At 37.6% G+C, this 14,617-nt stretch overlaps 1 protein-coding gene across 1 annotated transcript in view; it reads right to left on the bottom strand.

Annotated features, from left to right (window-relative positions):
• Positions 1-8,804, bottom strand: part of COPB1 (COPI coat complex subunit beta 1) — a 35,097-nt gene extending 26,293 nt beyond the window's left edge. Inside the window, exons 1-6 of the mRNA XM_055548542.1 lie at positions 8,632-8,804; positions 7,735-7,887; positions 3,995-4,224; positions 3,405-3,574; positions 1,592-1,706; positions 296-388 (exon numbers count right to left, since the gene is read on the bottom strand). Of these exons, the coding sequence (XP_055404517.1) occupies positions 296-388; positions 1,592-1,706; positions 3,405-3,574; positions 3,995-4,224; positions 7,735-7,825 (699 nt within the window). The 5' untranslated portion in view covers positions 7,826-7,887; positions 8,632-8,804. The remainder of the gene's footprint in view (positions 1-295; positions 389-1,591; positions 1,707-3,404; positions 3,575-3,994; positions 4,225-7,734; positions 7,888-8,631) is intronic.
• Positions 8,805-14,617: the final 5,813 nt, after the last annotated feature.

Here is a 14,617-nt window from a genome sequence, read left to right as displayed (position 1 = left end):
TTTAGTTCAAAGCCTAATTCACAGTCAATTCAGTGACTGAGCAGTACACAACAATTTCTTCGCATATGTATTGGGTCAAACCATGAATTTTTACAGAATTCTTTATGGAGATTTAGAAAGAATAGAAGAATTTGGAAAATATGACAAACCAAAGGGGGTAGGGAAGACTTTAATAGGCCATGCTGCAAAATATTTCTACTGTTAAAACATGTTACCCCATCAATTAAGTTCTGCCCTCAAGATTGTTTAACCTTATCTCAAACTCTCAATTTTACCCATTATAGATTAGTTTTACCTTATAAATTAGTTCAACAATAACCAACTGAAGAATATCTCCAAATGTCTGAACTTGATCAATACAAGTACTTAGGTAATCCAAAGCTCGATCCTGAAAAATTAAGAATATATTTATCAAACTCAACCTCATTCAATAAAAGGACTTAAAGAACTTTAAAAAACATACACAACTAAACCTAAAAAAAATGAGGAAATCAGGGCAAAGAAAAATTAATTGAAGGAAAAAAATAACGGTTAACACATAAGATACAAAGTCAAATATATTTTCTATTAATAGAAATGGGCCACAAATCTAGCGTCAAGAATTTTCTAGCAGCTAAACTAAGGAGAAAAACACTATGTATTACCTGATTCGGGGTATCTACACAACCTAAACAAACCAACTGCCTATGAGTACAGTTATTCCTATTTCTGAGACCTAAAATAAAAATCTGATTCTCACACCCTTACTATGTAACATAGAGAACATAACTATGGTCTCATCAACATCTCTACAGTAAAAGTATCAATAAATTTTATTGAAATTCTAATTATGTAGGTAAACAGCATAATACCAAAAACACAGGTCAACAAAACCAACTGTACAAAAGGACAAAACTCTGTGGCCCAAATAAGCAGCATTCTTATAATCTTGTTTACAAAGATAAAAGGATAGCATCTAGATTTCAGAAGAATGGATAGAGTCCATTATTTTTCAGTCTTCATGCATATTTTGACAATAAATACTGGATGGCAAAAGTTCCAATATTAAATGCCACCAATGCGTGCAGAATCTCTGCTAACCAGCAGAAGAATAAACTTTAATCACCAGCAGAGCTGGATATAGGGCTGACGTTTACTTATGAAGTTTGAAAAGCCTAACAAAAACATACATCTACATTGAAGTCCACCCTCTTTCAAAGCTATGGCTCAGGACAGACCCTATAAAGAACTTCTGTTTTTCTCTATTAAACAATTTTAGATCTTTACCAACAGAAGGAAAAATAAAGCCCCAAACCTGGGTGCCAAAGCATATGGCAACAATAATTTCAATCCGGAAGAACTGTAAAATGGCTGTTATTAAAAATGTCTGTCTGGTGTTTATTAAAAAAAGAACAGAACACATACATAAGCAATATACCACAAAATGAATTTTTTAAACTCTGTTTTTATATAAATTAAATTCAAAAATCTAAAAAAATCAAAATAATACAAATCATATGTACTACAAACAAAATTACTAAAAACTTGTGTCTGTAATATCTTTAATTCTCATTTAAATAGTCATAAAAGTATTTTTTAAAAAGTACTTCACCTGATCTGCATGAATTAGCATCATAAATGCATTTCTTTTGCAACTTGCATCCTTCTCATTCACCAGGAAATCATGTATCAATTCAGGAGCATCTGGTATAAGATGTTCAAAGTTTCTTCAAATAAAACAGGTAATATTCATATTTAGTAACTCTCTGGACTCTACCAAAATTAACCTTTATCAAACCTTATACCACTATTAATTGTTTTGCTTTTTTAAACTTTAAATCAATTAGAAAATTGTGAGTATGAATCAGAAATTTATATCTTCATCTATTTATCAAATTGTTTAGTTCAAATTAGAGAAAGCTGATTTATTCAACATGCTATCTATCAACTGGACAGCTTGAATAATTCTCTTTCATATACTTTAGGGCTATAATATTGATGCTCATAATGACAACCTTGAGGTACTGAAAGATCCTACATTAAGGATTATTAGAAGGACTTCCCTGGTGGCCCAGTGGCTAAGACTCTGTGCTTGCAATGGAGGGGGGGCCAGTGTTCAATCCCAGGTCAGGGAGCTAGATCCCACATGCTACAACTAAAGATTCCACATGCTGCAGCTAAGCTCCCATGCAGCCATATAAATTTTTTAAAATATTAAAAAAAAAAGAATTATTGGAGAAGAAATAGTCCCTTCAATTTTATTATTTATGCACTGTATTTATCTACTTTTTACTTTGAAAACTTACAAGTGTTTGTAGTATACAGAACAATGAACACCTGCTTAATAAAAACCATCCCCTAGCTTTTTTTTCCCCCTTAACTTTAACAATAATTAATTCATAATCATTTTGGTTTCACCTATGTCTCACTTCCTCTCCTCCCATATTATTCTGAAACAAATCCCAGACCACTTAACATTTCTTCTGTAAATGTATCAGTATGCTTCTCTAAAATTAAGAACTTTCTTTTTAAACTAACATTATCATGTAGTAAAAACTAATAATTTCTTACTATCATCATATAGACTGTTCAAACTTCCAGTTGTCCTATAAACATCATAATTTTTTTGTGTGTACTATAAGTTTAAATTCTGAAATCTGTGTAATCTGTAATGATAACTTTCAAAGAACTCTACATTATTAACCAGACTACCACCTTCCTGAACAGATAGCAAAGTCCAATATAACAGTGAAAGAACTGTGAAATTACTAAATTATTGACTATTAAAGTACAAAGATGTTTATATAAATTACATCCTAATTCTAAATAGACTGACACCAGTGACTGTAAAAACCAAGCATTCCAGCCTACTAACTCACTCTTTTAAAGTTCAAACTTTAAAACTACCTTTTTAGAACTTCTTTTTAAAGTCCAAAATTTTCAGTTTTCTAAGAACAGGAATCAGCTGAGAACTGCAACCCTTCCTATTAAAAAATTTCCTCCTTAAGGCCTCTAAGTATAAAAAGACAAGACCCACAACCCACAAAAAGAGAATTCTAAAATAAGGTCAAAACCTCAAAGTTATGGGCTAAGCAAGTCAATAAATTAATTAACTTGGGTTGGAGTACTAAAATTGAGAAAGACAGGTAGAGACGTAAACTGGACAGCATACAACCTGTTTAAATGGGGCCCCTGCCATTCACTTCCAGCAGATTACTGTCATGCAGAAACCAGGACCTGGTGTTGCCAGATCTTTTTGACTTTTCAATGTTAACAACTTAATGATAATAAGGAAAAATGTTCAGGCTAATCAAAACATATTTGCAAGGTACATAAAATCTGTAAGGAACCACTCTGAAACTTCTTCTGGTCTGAAAGACTAAACAGTCCATATAGAAGTAAGCCAAAGGAGGACCTTTATTTACCTATAGATAGTATAGATGGCCAAAACAGCATTTCTTCTAACATAGCTGTGTCGATGCTCCAAACAAGCACGGATAGCTGGCATTAAAGGTTCCAGTAATTCTGCCTCTTTCAACTTGCAAAGAAAACGAAGAGTAGATCCTCGAATAAATTCATTAGGATGCTGAAGATCCTGATATAAAAATCAAATATGAAATGCTGAGTCCCAGTATTTTACAAAAAACCACAATGTTTAAATACAAAATTTTTCAATAAAAAAAAAATTAGGAAGTAGGTTTCAGGACAAACACCTAGATTATTATATAATTTCCATCAGATTCCTATAGATTAAAGCAATTTTTACTTATCACATCAATGTCTTATATTCTATGTGTCACTGTTTTTTATTAATAACATAAAAATGCATGGAAAGTAACTGGAAAAAAGCAACAATAAAAATTTTCACAATAACTTTTTACAACTTCTGCTTCAAATATCTAAAACTTACATTTCTGAGATTTAATTTTAAAAATTAAAACAGAGCCCACACCACCAACTTTACAATTATTTAAAAATCAAAGCAATATTTGGAAATAATTACGGTTTGGTTTACCTTTCTATATGCATCACAAACAAGGATCATTTCATGTAAAAGCCTCCCATCTGGAGTTGTTTTAGGAACAATTTCCCAAAATACCAGAAGTAATTTTTTGATGGTATGATCCTGAAGAGGCAGCACAAAGCGAATGATGGTCATCAGAAGTCCAGGAAGTTTTTCACCATTCAGAATCATAATGATTACTTTCTTTAAAGCTTCAGTCTTTGACTTCACATCTCCTTTTTCTGATTAAAAAAAAAACAAACATTTTTTTTTAAAGCACAATTATTTTAAAAGAAAATTCCTCAGATAATTTTAAAAGCAATTAACAAAATAAAATACGTTCTCACTTTATCAGCGGCAATAGTAATAAAGGTACCAACCCAAGTGACAAGGGTTTTCCACCTGGCTCTGCCAAAAACAAGCTGTATGATTTTATAGTCATTTATCTCTGAACCTCATGATTCTTTACATATAATAGAAAAGCACTGGATTAGATCTTTGACCCCAAACCAATGGAGTTAATGTGGAAGCCATGAATCTATAGGTATACCAAAAAATGTGTATCTCAAACACACCTGTAGCTACTTTTCAAAATGTAAACAGATACATTATGTGCTTTGGAATTCAAAGTAGCTTTTAGTCAGTACATATTTTCTAAACCAAAGTTACAGCCACTATTATGAAGGGTGGGGATGGGGATAAGTGACCTTTTTTAACATTAGGAAGAACCTCAAACTCGGAAAAGTTGGGAATTAACAGACTAGATTAATTCCAAAATCTCACCATATTTCTACAGATTATAAAACTTCAGAATCTTTGAGAAATTACCTAAAAAATTGGAGGAAAGTTAAAATGTACTGGATCAGCAACCATTATTTATTATTAAGGATGACACATTTAAGATAAGATGCTAGTTGACTGTTACTTAACCTAAAAATAAGTGCTCTATGTTATGCAAAACAATCTATAATTTCACATCATTATTGCATACTGAAGAATTTATGGTTAAAATCTTCTGGATCCAAAATTTGAAGGCAGAAACATAAGAGACAAGTATACTGAATACTGATGAATTTAAGGTATGCATTAAAAATGCAACACAGGACTTCCCGGTGGTATAATGGATAAGAATTCACCTGCCAATGCAGGGGACACGGGTTTGAACCCTGGTCCAGGAAGATTCCACAAGTCTCAGAGCAACTAAGCCTGAGCCACAACTTCTGAGCCCAAGTTCTAGGGCTTGTGAGCCACAACTACTGAAGCCAGTGTGGCTAGAGTCCATGCTTGTCAAGAGAAGCCACCATAGGGAAAAGCCAGCGCACAGCAACCAAGAGCAGCCGCCAGCCCAACCTCCCCACAGCCAGAGAAAGCCTAAGCAGCGAAGGCCCAGTGCAACCAAAAATAAATAAATAAATAATGTCTTTAAAAGAATCGAACACAGTGAGGGTTATTGCCAAAGTTATACCGTAAGTGTCAATGTGAAGTGAAAAAGTGTTATGCTCAGTTGTGCCCGACTGCCCAACTCTTTGCAGCCCCATTGATGGCAGCTTGCCAGGCTCCTGTGTCCATAGAATTCTCCAGGCAAGAATACTGGTGTGGGTTGCCATTCCCTTTTCTAGGGGATCTTTCAGATCCAGGAATTAAAAGCCAGGTTTCCCATATTGCAGGCAGATTCTTCACCATCTGAGCCACCAGGGAAGCCTTATAAGTATCAATATTTTTGTTTAAAACAGACTAACTTCTTATGCATCTCTCCATGCTTCACAGTATTATATCTCCTGCTACACATGAAAAAAAAAAACCAAAAAACTGTGTGCCATATCAAATCAAGAAATGAACAAATGTAAAAGGATGAAGTTAAGCATTAATCTGGGCAGACCTTCAGTTTTTTCTTTTTTTTTACTATGTATTTATTCATTTGGCTGCTCTGAGTCTTAGTTGCAGCATGTGAACTCTTAGTTGCAGCATGGGATCTAGTCCCCTGATCAGGGATCAAATGCAGCCCCCCCTGCATTGTGAGCATGCAATCTTAGCCACTGGACTACCAGGGAAAATCCTGAAAAATCCATTTGTAACTAAAGGTTTAAAAGTTTTAAAAGTAAGTTTATTAGTAAACTTGTAAAAAATCAACACCATTTATTTCAAGTTCCCCAATCCTTATTTCCATTTATTATAACAATTCAAATTGAGGTGAAGAATGCTTCTTTTCATATCCTCAAAATTTTCAAAGCTTCTTCTCTTTTATGAAAAACAGAGTTTTAAATATCAATTTAATTCACCAAAATATACTCCAGGAAATGTATAGTCATCAGGGCTCATATCCAGTGATCAAAGGTAAAATGAAATTAAAGCATATCAGTGTTTCACCAAACAAAACTATTTGTTATTCAAATTGAAAACTATTTCTAAATCTTTTCATCTCAACTCTATTGAAATACAGTAAAAAATAAACATAAAATTCAACACTACTTATTGATTTACTTGGTAGGTGAAGTATAGTTAAGAAAAGAGTATTTTTACAGTTAAGGACAAGTTTGTCCTTTACCTTATCACCCACCAATAAACTTAAGTATTTGGGGGGTATAAAAGTGAAAAATCTTTAAATTATGAAAATTTGAAGATTTTGAAATTAGAAAAAAAAAAGTAATGAAAGTTTATTCAATTTTTATTCCATTCTACTCTCTTACATGAACACAGGGGAAAAAAGGAAATACAGTATGTGTGGCTTTTGTAAACGAAGATCAGCTTAAATGCCATAAAAAAATATTTATTTTTCCTTCTCTAGAAATAGGCCTCAATAGAAACCGAATATTATGTAACCTAAAATCACAAGGTATTCCATTACTGCTGATTAAGAGCAGGAACATGCAACTAAAATATCATCTCCTTTCAAACTGTAAATTATCTTCTAAAAGACACTATCAAGATTTGAAGCATAATTTCCCTCTAGTCTGTTTTAAACGGTAGTTATCAGTTTAAGTAAAACTTATTTTTATTAGTTCAATTAAGCAAGAATTATTATCTTGGAATGTACATTACTTTAAAAAATTTTTGACAGAATCACTCACAAAAAGGAGATACAGTACACACTTTTAACATTCAGAAATAACGTTTTTGTTTTCTTCTTTGCATAAATGCTTTAAAAATCAAAAGCTTAAGTGTTTCTGAGAAAACATATATATGTTCCAGTGTTGACTTCATTTGTTCAACAGGCAGTAAAACTAAAAGAACAAGCCACGTGATATGAAGCTAAGTGCACAAGGAAATTAAAACATTCTAATACACACTCTCAATCTGTTATCTAGAGAGAACTGTCAGCTACATTTAAACAAGCCACTACGTTATCTTAAGGAATAGCTAAAAACTAAACCACTTCATGTATTTAGCTGATAATACCCCACCATGATATACGGAGAAGGCAATGGCACCCACTCCAGTGTTCTTGCCTGGAGAATCCCAGGGACAGGGGAGCCTGGTAGGCTGCCGTCTATGGGGTCGCACAGAATCGGACACAACCAACTGAAGCAGCTTAGCAGCAGCAGTATCAGCACCATGATATAAGCTAAGCTGAGATGTTCTTTTATTTCCAAAAACCAATACTGCACCCCTAAAGTAACAAATTTTCATTTTTAGCAAGAGAAAGTTTTATTGAAGAGATCTTTAAAAAAAAAAAAAAGTATTTCTAATTATAAAGGAACTTGAAGTGCAAGTGAACTTTTTACTTTCATTTTCAAAATATTACCAACAATTACCTAGATCATTTTTTAAGCTAATTTCAGACGGTGGTTCTGAATCCATTGGCACGTTAATTAACGTATAGCAGACGTTCTCGGCAGCCGTCATGGTTCCCGGTTACAGCCTACTCTCGATACAAGATTTAAAGATAACAGATGCCAAAAAAAAACCTAGAAAAAGAAATATAAATATATTACAACCGATAAAACCAAATAAAAACAAAACCAGTAACTATCGTGATCTTTTCTGTCTAAAGTTCATTCAGCTTGGCTTATGAATTTTACAGCATTAGACGGGGAGGGTCAATCTATATTACTTTGCATAGAAATAAATCCTGATGTATTAAAACACACACTTGTCAGCCTTGGCCTAAGTTACATTATCTCCCACCCCACAACCCCGCCCAGAGTCTAGAAAGCTGTACTGCAGAATTAAAGCCCACAATACAGTGACAAGTCCCCCAGCCCCACCCCATCACGATATAAAAGTGATTTTTAAACATAATACACAATCTGAACTTCTGAAGTTAAAAAGAGCCCGGACAAAACTACTCTGCTTAAAACCCTTACAGCGCTTTAATACGTTCACCCATGCGACCCGACTCTGTGGACCAGGAGTCCCTCAAATGGTGCTCTGCACCCCCAAGCCCTTCCCCTTCCTTCCCTCCTGCAAAGGAAGCCCCGGCCGGGAATGGCGAGCCCCGGGGGCCTGGGAGGGAGAAGACCCCCGACCAGTAGGCAGGCCAGGATGGGGCGGCCCGCTCCGAGCTTCCCAGCCCTGCACTCCACTTCGCCAGGCCCGGACGCTAGCGGCCTAGTCGCTCCCCTTCCGAATCTCCCCGCTAGAGTCCAGTTGCTCCAACTCTGCCCAGCCCAGGGAGCGCCTCCAAAATGAGGGGGCTTGTAGGCCGTTACCTGACTCCGAGGGGCAGCAGCTGGGGCAACAGCGGAACCGTAGACTCCGGCTCCAACCCGCAGCAGCCGCGGCGGATCCGCAGAGTCCTCCGCTGACGTGGAAGGGGGTGGGGAGCCGACCCAGGCCGCAGCCACCTAGCCCCTACGGCAACTCAGAGAGGACAAGCCCTCTCCGTCCTGCGCCTGCGCGCTCCGAGTGCGTCGCAAGCATTTCTAGTTCCGAAGGAACTTTAAAAGTCTCTTCCTGTTTTCTTAGCGTCGGCTGCTTTAGGCGGAAGAGGAGACTGGAAACACAAGCTAAGTTTTCCCTGCAAGCCTGAACTAGGCGTTGAGGTCATTTAAACACTACATAGAAATTGTATTTTCTGCCAGAAACTCCACAGCAGCCAGAGGAGGAGAGGGAGTGCTTGGACTCAAGAACATTTTATAGGACTGATGGCCTACTGGGAAAGAATGCTATCCTGGGAGCTGGAATCCCCTTTCTAGCTCACCCACGAATAAACTGGGAAAGTAACTAAATACAATTTGAGGAAGTAACTTAAGTTCTTCCAAGAGACACTAGATTGTATGAAGATCCGTTTCAGTTCTTAACGCCTCTGCCTCTGCAGTTAGGCTGGAGTTCCTTGAACATCAAAGTCGAACTGGTTATGATTTCTGGTCTTTGTTTAATAAAGGTCCTTTTCATGATCCTTTAGAAGAATCTAGATGAAATTTTTTATGCATAAAGGGAGATTGACAGTCACTGTTTTAAAGGATTTTACCTGTTTCCAAAGACCTAATTGTTACAGCTACAATCAGCCATAGTACCTCCGATTTTGCACATTTAAGGTTCCACATCCTCACCCTTCCCACCTCCCCCCACCCCCCAAAGAGGATTTTCTGACCAATCATTAATAATAAAAACTTCTTTGAGGCCTTACGCAAAATATTGTGAATACAAAGAGACCTGACAGAACCTGACATAAACAGGCTCACCTCCGGGAGATAGAACACAAATAGTGCCTCTCTATGGACTGGAAGAAACGCAAGCTGGAATCAAGATTGCCGGGAGAAATATCAATAACCTCAGATATGCAGATGACACCACCCTTATGGCAGAAAGTGAAGAGGAACTCAAAAGCCTCTTGATGAAAGTGAAAGTGGAGAGTGAAAAAGTTGGCTTAAAGCTCAACATTCAGAAAATGAAGATCATGGCATCTGGTCCCACCACTTCATGGGAAATAGATGGGGAAACAGTGGAAACAGTGTCGGACTTTATTTTTCTGGGCTCCAAAATCACTGCAGATGGTGACTGCAGCCATGAAATTAAAAGACACTTACTCCTTGGAAGGAAAGTTATGACCAACCTAGATAGCATATTCAAAAGCAGAGACATTACTTTGCCAACAAAGATTCGTCTAGTCAAGGCTATGGTTTTTCCTGTGGTCATGTATGGATGTGAGAGTTGGACTGTGAAGAAGGCTGAGTGCCGAAGAATTGATGCTTTTGAACTGTGGTGTTGAAGACTCTTGAGAGTCCCTTGGACTGCAAGGAGATCCAACCAGTCCATTCTGAAGGAGATCAGCCCTGGGATTTCTTTGGAAGGAATGATGCTAAAGTTGAAACTCCAGTACTTTGGCCACCTCATGCAAAGAGTTGACTCATTGGAAAAGACTCTGATGCTGGGAGGGATTGGAGGCAAGAGAAGGGGACGACAGAGGATGAGATGGCTGGATGGCATCACTGACTCGATGGACATGAGTCTCAGTGAACTCCGGGAGTTGGTGATGGACAGGGAGGCCTGGCGTGCTGCGATTCATGGGGTCGCAAAGAGTCGGATACGACTGAGCGACTGATCTGATCTGATCCATAATCCAGATATTTTGAGGTTTGTTCTTTCTAGAACCATCAGACAAAAAGTAAATTCTTTGAGAACCCAAAATATATCACAAAAGCCATGTGCTCCTCAAACCCATCATTCATTTTATTAAAACTATTTTTCTTGAGATCCCATATATTCTTCACCTAGATTCTTTCAGTTGTAAAAAAAAAAAAATCTTGTATAGCTATAGTACAATATCTAATCCAGGAAACTGACACTGATACAATTCAGTCCTCATTCATATTTTACCAGTTTTACATGTACTCATTCTGTATTTAGTTCTGGGCAATTATATCATGCTAAGATTCATATGATCACCACTAATAATTCCATTACAAAGCTCCCTCCTACCATCTTTTTGTCACTGTCCCTTCCCTCCTTAACCCCTGGATACTACTAACCTGGTCCCTATGTATGTAATTTTGTCATTTCACAATGTAACCTTTTAGTTTGGCTTTGTTTTTCACTTAAGGTTAATTCCATTGAGATCAACCTAAGCTATGTGTGCAACAAGTTATTCCATTTCTGTGTTTATTTTTAATATGGAATTTTCACAAATGCAGTTATCTGGTTTCCAAGTCCACTTCTCAAGAAGTGGCAATCTATCAGCATGAAATGACCCATAAGGCATTAAAAACTAAATTAGCAGTAACAAAAGCTCAGCAGTTTGAGTCTGCACTGAAAATTGTCATTGCCAGTGTATATACATTATTGTATATATTTTTTAAATTAACATTTAAATTGGAGGCTAATTACTTTATAATATTGTAGTGGTTTTTGCCATACATTGACAGGCATCAGCCATCAGTGCACATGTGTTCCCCATCCTGAACCCCCCTCCCACCTCCCTCCCCATCCCATCCCTCAGGGTCATCCCAGTGCACCAGCCCTGAGTGCCCTGTCTCATGCATTCAACCTGGACTGGTGATCTGTTTCACATATGGTAATATACATGTTTCAATGCTATTCTCTCAAATCATCCCAACCTCACCTTCCACAGAGTCCGAAAGTCTGTTCTTTACATCTGTGTTACTTTTGCTGTCTCGCATATAGGGTCACCGTTACCATCTTTCTAAATTCCACATATATGCATTATTATACTGTATTGGTGTTTTTCTTTCTGACTTACTTAACTCTGTATAATAGGCTCCAGTTTCATCCACCTCACTAGAACTGATTCAAATGCCTTCTTTTTAATAGCTGAGTAATAGTCCATTGTGTATTAAATACAGAGTTTATTAACAGGTATCAGGATCTTATAGAGCCTAATTCTTCCTCACTTGTTATAACATGCACTTGTTTGGGGACTTCTTTTTATCTAGCATATATCATTTTGAATGCTTTTTAAATTATAAATTGAGAGCAAGAACCTGTCATATAAGAATTGAAAAATTTAGACGTCTAGAAAATCAAGGCCTAGAGAAAAGGGACTTGTCCCCCAAATCACAAAATGGTTCAACACTGAAAAAACTGGGATGAATCCTGTTACCTACTTTACTGCATCTTATTTTTAACTATACCAGTTCTTCAAAGATGCACATATGCAGTCCATCCTAAAGGAGACCAGTCCTGGGTGTTTATTGGAAGGACTGATGCTGAGGCTGAAACTCCAATACTTTAGCCACCTCATGCAAAGAGTTGACTCATTGGAAAAGACCCTGATGCTGGGAGGGATTGGGGGGCAGGAGGAGAAGGGGACGACAGAGGATGAGATGGCTGGATGGCATCACCGACTCTATGCACATGAGTTTGGGTGAACTCTGGGAGTTGGTGATGGACAGGGAGGCCTGGAGTGCTGCAATTCACGTGGTTGCGAAGGAGTCGGACACGACTGAGCGACTGAACTGAACTGAATAAATTCAAAGTGAATTAAATATTATCTTTATATCAAAGTGATAGGTTTTATGAAGATATTATTAAGAATTTTATTATTTAACAGACTAAATGGAATGACTGAGTATAACACACTGGATAAAACATGAAAAGGCATCAAAGTGAACTCTGTACAAATAGAATTGAATCTTATTGGGGTGGGGAGGATTTTAAGTTCTGAAGTCAGTGTGCCAGACTAAAATTACATACTGAAAAAAATTACTAAAATTTCTCCCAAAGTACAATACAGATGAGTACACCCACTAAGTCTGGAGACAGGTGGAATGACTCCCTTTCTGTTTTGTGTTTGTGTTTCATGAGCTTGACACAACTTCACTGTAGGTCAGATGGCACTGGTGGGCTCATTGCAAGCTCAAATGGCAGGCTCTTGAAGCTGATTCCAGAGTGGAGACCAACATCTCCACATTCCTGTATTTAGTTATAGGTGGACTTCCCTGGTGGCGTCTGCAATGTAGGAGACCTGGGTTTGATCCCTGGGTCAGGCAGTTTCCCTGGAAAAGGGAATGGCTCCCTACTCTGGTATTCTTGCCTGGAGAATTCCATGGACAGAGGAGCCTGGCGAACTACAGTCCATGGAGTCGAAAAGAGTCAAACATGACTGAGCAATTAACATTTTCACTTTTCATTTCTTCAACAAGGATGCCAGAGTTTCTCTTACCACTCTCCCTTCAAGAAGTCACAAGAGAGTTAAACCTATTAAGAGTCACATAAATTTTCCCACTTAACCTTTGCAATAATTCTCCAAAGGATTTCCCTAAAGCAGGGTTAAGTCAACTGCTCAGTCAAAAGCAGCTAATTAGTAGAATTAAGTCTAAAATCCAAGTTGCGTATCTATGAATGAACTGTTCCTCTCTAGAAAGATATGAATCTCAGAAAGTAACTCCTTTGGGCTTCTGAGCAGTAAAATTCTGGATTACAGGCTGTCTTTTATTTTTTGGCTATGCCACAGGGTTTGTGGGATGTTAGTTCCCTGACCAGAGATTGAACCTGCCTCCCCTACAGGGGAAGTGTGGAGGCCTAACCAGAGGACCTCCAGGGAAGTCCCTGGCTTTGTTTTTTTAAAACAGATTTCCTCTAATTTCATTTTGTATGATCTAAGATAAAAATTGTATTGCAGTATTTACATACACAGTTCATAGGCATAATGGAAGGCAGGCTAAAAATTATGCTAAAGTAGGGCTGGGCAGGATATGAGGAAATGATGGTTTGAGATTAAAATTTCCCTTTTTCTATTTTTATTGACCACACGAAAGCCTTTGACTGTGTGGATCACAACAAACAGTGGAAAATTCTTAGAGATGGGAATATTAGACCACCTGACCTGCCTCCTGAGAAATCTGTATGCAAGTCAAGAAGCAACAGTTAGAACTAGTCATCGAACAACAAACTGTTTCCAAATCAGGAAAGGAGTACGTCAAGGCTGTATATCATCACCCTGCTTATTCAACTTATATGTAAAGTACATCATGCGAAATACCAGGCTGGATGAAGCACAATCTGGAATCAAGATTGCCGGGAGAAATATCAATAACCTCAGATATGCAGATGACACCACCCTTATGGCAGAAAGCGAAGAAGAACTAAAGAGTCTCTTGATGAAAGTGAAAGAGGAGAGTGAAAAAGTTGGCTTAAAACTCAATATTCAGAAAACTAAGATCATGGCATCCAGTCCCATTGCTTCATGGAAAGTAGATGGGAAACAGTAAGAGACTTCAGTTTTTTTGGGCTCCAAAATCCCTGCAGATGGTGACTGCAGCCATGAAACTAAAAGATGCTTGCTCCTTGGAAGAAAAGCTATGACCAGCCTAGACAGAACATTAAAAGCAGAGACATTACTTTGCCAACAAAGGTCCATCTAGTCAAAGCTATGGTTTTTCAAGTAGTCATGTATGGATGTGAGAGTTGGACTATAAAGAAAGCTGAGCACCGAAAAATTGATGCTTTTGAACTGTGGTGTTGGAGAAGACTCTTGAGAGTCCCTTGGACTGCAAGGAGATCCAACCAGTCCATCCTAAAGGAAATCAGTCCTGAATATTCATTGGAAGGACTGATGCTGAAGCTCCAGTACTCTGGCCACCTGATGTGAAGAACTGACTATTGGAAAAGACCCTGATGCTGAGCAAGATTGAAGGAGGGAGAAGGGTATGACAGAAGATGGGTTGGTTGGATGGTATCACCAACTCGATGGACATGAGTTTGAGCAAGCTCTGGGAGTTGGTGATAGACAGGGAG

This window comes from Bubalus kerabau, chromosome 15 (genome assembly GCF_029407905.1).
Source record: "Bubalus kerabau isolate K-KA32 ecotype Philippines breed swamp buffalo chromosome 15, PCC_UOA_SB_1v2, whole genome shotgun sequence".
Taxonomy (NCBI): domain Eukaryota; kingdom Metazoa; phylum Chordata; class Mammalia; order Artiodactyla; family Bovidae; genus Bubalus; species Bubalus kerabau.
Note: the sequence above shows the minus strand (reverse complement) of the source record. Positions and strands in the feature narration are given on the sequence as shown.